This window comes from Theropithecus gelada, chromosome 1 (assembly GCF_003255815.1).
Source record: "Theropithecus gelada isolate Dixy chromosome 1, Tgel_1.0, whole genome shotgun sequence".
Classification (NCBI taxonomy): Eukaryota; Metazoa; Chordata; class Mammalia; order Primates; family Cercopithecidae; genus Theropithecus; species Theropithecus gelada.
In genome coordinates this window covers 184,961,604-184,970,779 of record NC_037668.1, presented here as the reverse complement: position 1 = coordinate 184,970,779, position 9,176 = coordinate 184,961,604, and the positions used below count along the sequence as shown (strand labels likewise).

Sequence of the window (9,176 nt, the reverse complement as noted above, 5' to 3'; positions counted from 1 at the left end):
TGCTTTTGGGCATGCCCCCAGTGCAACTGCAAAATAAGATGTTCCCTTCACTGGACTCTGTTGCTCCTGCTGCTTGGAACTTGTGGATCCTACCTCAGAGGTTTTCAGCACCCTCTTCAGATACAACTTCTTCGGTGAAACTTTCTTCCATCTATGTTCCTTTCTTTCTCCCAGCCTCTTCTCCCACCCCAAGGTAGTATGTGGGGAAGTGTGTTCTGAGAACTAGCCTACATTGATAGCTTATTGTATGCCAGGTGCTGTTCTGTGAGCTTTGCATGTGCTACCTTGTTCTATCCTCACAAAAACGCTAAGAGGTAGGCACTATTATTATTATATTTATTTTTATGTTTTTTTATTCTACTTTTTGAGACAGAATCTCACTCTGTTGCCCAGGCTGGAGTACAACGGTGTGATCTCAGCTCACTGCATCCTCTGTCTCCTGGGTTCAAGCCATTCTCCTGCCTCAGCCTCCCGGGTAGCTGGGATTACAGGTACCTGCCACCATGCGAGGCTAATTACTGTATTTTTTTTTTTAGTAGAGACAGGGTTTCACCATATTGGCCAGGCTGGTCTTGAACTCCTGACCTCAAGTGATCCACCTGCCTTGGCCTTCCAAAGTGCTAGGATTACAGGAGTGAGTCACCACACCCAGCTGATTATTTTGTAATAAAAAAGACAGCAGCACAGAGAAGTGAAATAATTTTCCAGAGGCCATGCAGCAAGTGAACGGAGAAGCTGGGATTCCAAGCCAGGAAGCCGGCCTCCACAGCCTGTGCTCTTAGCCATTGCTTTATAGTGACTAACAACTTGCAAAGAAAAAGACAAGAGAAAAATTCTTGCATTATTACTTAATATATGCTACTTGGTTTCGTAATTTTTGTGTCATTATTTTATCTCTTTCTCTGCATGGGCTGAAAATTCCTAGAGGGGGGAGGAACTGGGTCTCAGAGCCTGCAGTCTCAGTTACCATCAGTTGTGGGCACAGGTAATGCTACTGAGCCATCACATCCTCTGGAGATTGTCAATTGGTCATGATCAAGCCCACCCTTCACTGGTATTTTTCCTAAATAAATTCATTGCTTGGCCAATCCCTGGGGCAGGATCAGGCCCAGGGTTCCACATGCACTCCAAGAAAGCAGTGCTTAGTTTTCTCATTCAGTTTGTGGCTGAGAAGTTGTCATTTATCGTCTGTACAATAAAGCAGATGTGTATGTGACTTCCCCTTTTCAGCGGTGGAGACACTGAAGCAGCCTGAGGTTATTTACCCAGAGTCCTCAGGCAGGTCTGTGGTGGAGCTTCGGTGGAACTAACTGGAAGTGACTCCATGTTTCCAGTCCAGGACCCTGGGCAACCCTGTGGTAATTGTGCCCTGATATAAGGACCAGTAGATGGACTACATTGTTGACTGACCAGAAAATTCTGGAACTCCCTAGCGCTATATTTTTACCTTGACACAAAATGAAATTATGACATCATCATGGGAACACAAGACTTCTTTCTTTTTATTTTCAGACCTTGCTCGATTTTTCCAAGGGTTGACTGATCAGTCCTTGTAATGGAAAAATGGAAATGGCAAAAAAATCATTGTGGAGAACCTGTAACATCTTCCATTTAACCTATTTGATAACTGGCTTTGTTCCAGAATCTAGAGAACAAAGTGAAAGATGCCGGCTTTAGAGGACAACCAGTAACTTTGTATCTAGACACAATTCCTTGATAAGAAGCCAAGAACCTAGCCAAAAACTTTTAGAATCCCCTTTTTCTTTGGTGTTAGAACTGACAGCTGCTAAGAGTGTATGTGACTCTAGCGGGGAAAGCGGCTCATCCAAAAATAATGACAGCCAAATACTTTGCAGTAATACTATTTGTTATCCAGGGGTGTCCTCCGCCGCGTATAGCCACCATCTCTATTTTTGCCAGGGTTGAGGGGAATCGCTTACAGGTGTGGCGGGCCTGGAAATGGTGGCGTGGCCGGTTAGGGCGGAGTTGATCAGGAAAAGATCAGGACTTTATGGCAGAACAGAGTCCAACACCGTGCTCGGAAGAAAGTTCGAATATTTTGTTCGCTTTGGTTCCGGCAAGCCATCGCACAAGCCAGAATCTGTAACTCCAAACAGTAGCGCCCTCGAGCACGGTCCCCAGCACGGTCCCCAGCACGGTCCCCAACACTCACCATCGGCCTGGTCTGCTCCCGCAATCCGTCGCCCCCTTTAAGAGCTTGCTCCGCGGGACTAACGTTCGAACGGGCCTTGGCGCCCCTCCTCGGGCTCCGATTGGCCGTGCGCGGCGCACGAGGGCGCGCCGGCCAGCCCCGGAACGGTTGGCGGCTCTTCGTGATTGGCGGTCGAGGAGTCTATATAAGGCGCGGGGCGTCCGGGCTGCCCTGTTTAGCTACCGGACCCGAAACGGGGCAGTTGCCTGGTGTAGAGAGGTCTGCGGGGCAGTGAGCGCGCGTCACCGGAGTCATTTCTCTTCGGAGTCTTAGGTGATCAAGGGTGTGCCCAGGGGACGGACTTGTTTGCGCCTCCCGTTCCCTCCCAGTTTCCGAACGTAACACCCCGGCGCCGACGGCCCTGTGCAGGGGAGGCAGGATGGAGTTCAAGCTGGAGGCTCACCGAATCGTCAGCATCTCCCTGGGCAAGATCTACAACTCGCGGGTCCAGCGCGGCGGCATCAAGCTGCATAAGAACCTCCTGGTCTCGCTGGTGCTGCGCAGCGCCCGCCAGGTCTACCTGAGCGACCCGTGCCCCGGCCTCTACCTGGCTGGTCCCGCTGGGATCCCGGCGCCGCCACCGCAGCAGCAGCCCGGGGAGCCGGCGGCCGGGCCACCCGCTGGCTGGGGAGAGCCGCCCCCGCCCGTCGCCCGTGCCTCTTGGCCGGAGACCGAGCCGCAACCGGAGCGCCCTTCCGTCTCACACGCGCCGCGGGTAGGGGACGAGGTGCCAGTGACCACGGTGACCGGAGTCGGGGACGTTCTTCAGGGCGGAGAGGCGGACGCGACGGAAGCTGCCTGGAGCCGCGTGGAGCGGCCGCGCCAGGCGGCGGCCGGAGAAGCCGAGGGTCCCGCCGGAGGCTGGGGCGTCTTCCCCGAGGGATCGCTTGCCGCGCGCCGCCCCTGCGGCTGCCCCCTAGGCGGGGAGGACCCGCCGGGTACACCGGCCGCGACCCCCCGCACTGCCTGCTGCTGCGCGCCGCGACCAGCCGAGGACGAGCCCCCCGCGCCGCCCGCGGTGTGCCCCAGGAAGCGCGGCGCGGCGGGGGTGGGCGGCGGCCCAGCGGGCTGCCCGGCGCCCGGCTCGACCCCGCTCAAGAAGCCCCGCCGGAACTTAGAGCAGCCGCCGAGTGGAGGAGAGGACGACGACGCGGAGGAGATGGAGACCGGGAACGTGGCTAACCTCATCAGCATCTTCGGTTCCAGTTTCTCGGGACTCCTACGGAAAAGCCCCGGGGGCGGCAGGGAGGAAGAGGAGGGAGAGGAGAGCGGCCCGGAAGCCGCCGAGCCCGGGCAGATCTGCTGCGATAAGCCGGTGCTGAGAGACATGAACCCCTGGAGCACAGCCATCGTGGCCTTCTGAGCCCTTGGCCCCCGTGCGGGGAGGAGGTTGAGCAGCGGGCGTCCTCGAAGTGAGGGCCGGGCCCTTGCCGGCTGCGAGGACGCCCAGAGACCGCGGCCGCTGAGCGCGTTGGGCAGACTGGTTGCCGCTGGGCATCACAAACTGCCCCCGGGCGCATCTGGCTTTTCTGGAGACCTGGGAGCTTGAGGCTCATTGGAAGAGGACGATCTTTAACTTTTTGTGTTTGTGTATGTCTGTGTATGTAAGTTTGTCTTGTGGCATTAAGACTATTTCGTTCTGGAATGCACCACTCCTTCCCCAGGGCTTAAGAGATTGGGGGCAGACAGGGACTTTCCTCTGCCGGCTGCGTGGAGAAGGAAGCGGCTAAAAGGTTTGGGCCGGGGAGTTCCCCATTCGTTCTCCGGGGAGGGAGGGACTTTACACCCACCCCTCACCGGAAAGCTAGACCCGCTTCAGGGCCAGGAGTGGCGTTTCCGCACAGGATTTCCTAAGACGAGAGGGATTTAGCCAGCAGCACAGACTTGGATTCCTTCTGTCCCTCCCCACCTTTCTCTCCCAATGAAGAAACGTTTATATCCTGTGATTACTCTAGGAAAGGGGCATATTAACCGTCCTTTGCTTCCCCGCAGGGGAGAAAAAGCTTGAACTTCACAGAAGAGTTCAAGCTTGGAAATAATGGAGTTTATAGAGAAAAGATATATTTTTAAAAGCTCTAGGTCAGAACTACTACACAGTGCTTTTAAAAAGTGTTTAATGAAAGTTTACAGACAGAAGCCCGAAGTGGAAAGACCTTATGGTTTTGTAGATATGGTGACTCCAGTCTTTGTTATATAAAGGTTGGGGGAGCTGATAAGGTTTTTGTACAGTATTTTCTCCTTCGTTGTATTGATTTTTGTATAAAAATGTAACTTCTACGTGTCTAACACGTATTAAATATTTTGAAGCAACGTAACTGCCTGCTTGTCTGCAATAACCTGCCTGGGTTGGGAGGGAAGTGGGAGGAGGGAAACCAGGGCCTGGGCTAGAAAATTGAAGGTGTGGTTCTTAATATCAGTCATTCGCAGACTGAGAACATTGTTTACTGACTCCACTAAGTATCAAGAGAGACAGGTTTAATTTTTCCTCCTAGATCAGAGGAATGCTATTAGATACTAATATCAGCGACCTGCCAGGTTCTTGAAACCTACTGCTACAACTGGCTTTTCTAAGGTCAGTTTAGACCAATTTGTCACCCAATATGTGGGTGTATATTAGTAAGTAATTTAACCATCAGCTTTTGAAGCCCTGCTTATCTGCAAAAATGTTTTTCAGCAAAACTTTGTTTCCTGTTAAGCTATTAATATGGGTCATCTTTTAGCTTTGTAATTGAAAAAAAAAATGTTTAGATAGTAGTTTACCTTAAAAACCCATTCGAACTGACATAGGAAGATGAAAGAGACTGACTTGTCCAAATTGTCAGGTCCACCTCTGCATTACAGTGGATGTCAGGATGTAAATTTTCCATTTTTCTCTTATATCTAGAAAGTAAATGTATTGGTGAGAGGGAAATTGCTTGCATCAAACCAGATAAGGAAGGAGGGCTGGGCAAATTTAATTCTCGTTTAGCAAAACTTCCTGATTTGTTTTGTTACTCAAATGGTGACATCAGTGTTTGGTCATGGTAGACACTTAGATGATGATAGCCAAAACATGCATCGATTTTACTAAAATCACTGCCATTAAGAGCTGTCTCTTCATGTTCAGTGTTTGAAAGGTATTCAATAATCTATTTCAGAAGCAAATCAATTAGGGAATGGTGTTTAAAATACAGTACAGTTGCCAGGACTTTAAAAGGTGGTGCTGGTTTCTAACAACTTAAGAGTATATAGGGTGTTTAAAAGATGGGAGAGATTGAAGAAAGAGACAAAGGTTTAAAGGTCATAGCCTTCGAGTATAAGAGGCATATGAATGGTGTCTTGGCCTTAACTCCCAATTATATGAACTTCTGTTTTAGCTGAATAGGCCTTGATATTTCAGCAAATCTATTAGTGGTTCCTTAAGCATAGGGAACTTTCTACTTTACCCTCTGTCGCCATTATAATGTATTTATAGAACTAAACATTCTCAAATTAGGGTCTTGTTAAATTGACTTTTTCTTTCAGACAGTAGCTACTTAAATTCTGTTACAGCTACAAAAGATCCATCAAGTGCTGACTGCTTAAACTGAAGAAGGTGTCCAGGGCCTTAATTCTGCAAACATTTACGGTTGCTAGAAAGTATGATGCTTGAACAGCGATCTCAGTGTATTTTATGTTTGAAAGGGGGTAACATTTGGTGTGTTTAAGAGAGCTGATGTGTTTTGGAAGAGACAAAAGTTGATCCTTGGTTTCACATTAAGATGAACCTGGGTCCATGTGTCTGCTTAAAGAATGTAAATTGGCATACTTGATAGGAGGATAAAGCTTTGTAGGAATTAGAAAAGATCATTCTCTTTTTTTGTTGCAGAAGCAGTATAGTGTAGTAGTTAGAGCATGGGCCCTGGAGCCAGGCCGCTTGGCGTCTTCCTTCCTTCATTTATTTATTTATTTATTTTACTATAAAAAGTAAATAAAAAGTGAGCTATGTTGGCTGGGTTTGTCTTGAACTCCTGCCCTCAAGCAATCCTCCTGCCTCAGCCTCCCAAAGTGCTGGGATTACAGGCATGAGCCACCACAACCTGGCCTGCTTGCGTTTTTGGCTCTGCCACTTAGCTGTGGGACCTTGGACAAGTTACTTCATCTCTCTGTGCCTCAGGTTTTTCCAATGTAAAACTGGGATAATTGGATCTATCTCATAGGGTTGTGAAAATTAATGAGTTAATGCTCTTAGAAGAGTACCTCATGTAATAAGCACTCAACTGTTAATTATTATTAATGTAGAAGTTAATTCTGTGTATAAATCAGATATACTGTGGTCAAAGATTTGTGTGTATTTGTAAGAAAGGAGGAGAATGCAGAATCAAGTGGTCCTATCTGTGAATGCTGGGTTCTTTTATTCCTCTTTTTCTCTGGGCACCTGGCAGTCAGGAAGCTTTGTTCTACCAACATAGTTTTGTTGCTGTGAATGTCTCACACCAACCGGGTGATTTTTCCAATTGTATCAAACAACTCTTTTCAGGGAGGAGTAAGCTGGAGTGAAAACAGGCAAGGAGCAAAGTTCTTGTTGACATACAGATGCTTTCTGTGGATGAGTAAAGATAAAAGTAGCCCATAAAGTTATTTTTAGCTTGAATTACTTGGGCATGGAATGTTTAAACCATACTTATTGATAGGTCCTGGACAAGAGCCTTCGCAATGCCAACCTAGGGCTACCACACAACCAAATCAGATGCAGTGTGACTAGAAACAATGCCATGGTTTTATAGTACCTAACCACTTCTTGACCACTCTGGGAGGGACCTAGTCTCTTGATCAAATTAACCTTAGCTCTGGGGTGTAAAAAAATCCTTCTGACTGCTGCGTAAAAGCCAGATGTTTAAAGTGCTTTCCAACAAGTACTCCAAGAAGATCACATTAATAGAGAATAAAGGTCGGGCGCAGTGGCTCACACCTGTAATCCCAGCACTTTGGGAGGCCGAGGCGGGTGGATCACCTGAGGTCAGGAGTTTGAGACCAGCCTGGCCAACATGGTGAAACCCCATCTCTACTAAAAATATAAAAATTAGCTGGGTGTGGTGGTGGGAAGAAAGGGCATAAAGGGATAAATGTTAGTAATGTACTTATTTTTTTTGAGACGGAGTCTCGCTGTGTCACCCAGGCTAGAGTGCAGTGGTGCGATCTCAGCTCACCGCCTCCCTGGTTCAAGCGATTGGTTCAAGCGATTCTTCTGCTTCAGCCTCCTGAATAGCTGGGATTACAGGCACCCGCCACCATACCCGGCTAACTTCTGTATTTTTAGTAGAGATGGGGTTTCACCATGTTGGCCAGGCTGGTCTCAAACTCCTGACCTCAGGTGATCCACCTGCCTTGGCCTCCCAAAGTGCTGGGATTACAGGTGTGAGCCACCACCCCCGGCCCAGTATGTACTTCTCAACCATGTCATTTTAACCCTGTCTTCCCTTTCGGAAACCAATATTTGTTCTTGGCGACGGGAACTAATGATGGAAAGCCTGAATTGCTCCTCCAAAATGACTGGGTTTTCTTTATGGCACCAAATAACCTTTCCATTCCTTCTACTCATCACTGATTGGATTTGGGAGTGTGAAGTGAGAGGAAATGGGTCATTTGACAACTTTGGTGGAAAAGCGTCTCAGAATAAAGATGTAGGAAATATTGGGAATGAAATTAATAATTATAAAACTGTTCCATCTTATCACTGGGTTAGTCTGAGTTTCTCTTACTGCAACTTACTAGGCATGATAACCTAGCCTCAGATCTTGTGTGATGGGGTCGACAGGCTAATCCCACTGTGATATGGCGTTTGATGGACATTTATTTCCTTGTACTTTTTTTTTAAAAAGTAGAGTTAGTTCAGTTCACTGAATAACCAAAGGATTTCTGATCTCTTGCCCTAAATATTTTATTCTTGTCCTGTTTGTGAATTTTTTATTCTTCTAGACTTCCTTTTATCCCAGCAGTCCCTGAAAAAAGACAGGAATGAAAAGAAACGCTGATCCAACCTTTCCGTGACTATGAAAGAGGCCATTACTATGAGGTGCAGTGCTCCGGTGGGGAGGGAGGCCTGCTTCCCAGGATTCCTGGCACTCTTTCCAGTAATGAGCAGTTTGTCTCTCAGCCTTTGAACCATTGTTCAAATTTAAAATTCAACCCAGTGGAAAGTCTTGGGAGGAAAAACATAGAAGGAGAGTTGATGTTAGGAGTCACTGTGATCTTAACGCATGCCCTTGGAGTTTTTCAGTAATAATTCTTAAGGGTATGATAGAGAACAAATGTGGAAGAGCAGAAAGTGTGAAAGGATACGCACATCTAGCTGAATGCCTCCTTCCTGATTCAAATACAGTTTTTCCCAATGCCTGCTACCACTGCTCCCTCCCCCAGTAGGAATGGGGGTTTTAAAATAAAATCTCTCTCTAGCAATTGCTCTCTCCCAGAGGAATACAGCCCAAAGCGTCTTTGCTGGACTACTGCCTGGGGTTTATCTCAGACCTCTGGAATCCTTCAGGCAGGGAAGGAGAAACCTCCAGGGACTGCATTCCCGAAAGGGCCTCTTCTCTCTCCTCTCCAGACCAGCAGGAGCCTCTACTACCGCATGCTGCCCACTTATGGGCAGGTGAGATAGAGTATTGGCTATCCGCTTTTGCAAGCTGCAGGAAGAAGGGCTGGTACCCAGCACTGCCACTGAGCATCTCTAGTAGATGATTCTTTTAGGGGACTGGCTTAGAGCTGACCTGGTGTATTATATTAGTTCGTTTTCACACCGCTATAAAGAAATACCCGAGACTGGGTAATTGATAAAGAAAAGAGGTTTAATTGGCTCACAGTTCTGCATGTCTGAGGAAGCCTCGGGAAACTTAACAATCATGGCGGAAGGGGAAGCAGGCACGTGTGAGCGCAGTAAAAACTACCATTTATAAAACTCATGGGAACAGCATGGGGGAACCACCCCATAATCCAATCACTTATT

General features: G+C 47.9%; 1 protein-coding gene across 1 annotated transcript; it reads left to right on the top strand.

Moving 5' to 3' along the window:
* Positions 1-2,197: 2,197 nt before the first annotated feature.
* Positions 2,198-4,527, top strand: IER5 (immediate early response 5). The gene has a single exon (XM_025360015.1). It carries the CDS (start codon positions 2,592-2,594, stop codon positions 3,573-3,575), a length of 984 nt encoding a protein of 327 aa, XP_025215800.1. The 5' UTR covers positions 2,198-2,591; the 3' UTR covers positions 3,576-4,527.
* The last annotated feature ends 4,649 nt before the right edge of the window (positions 4,528-9,176 follow it).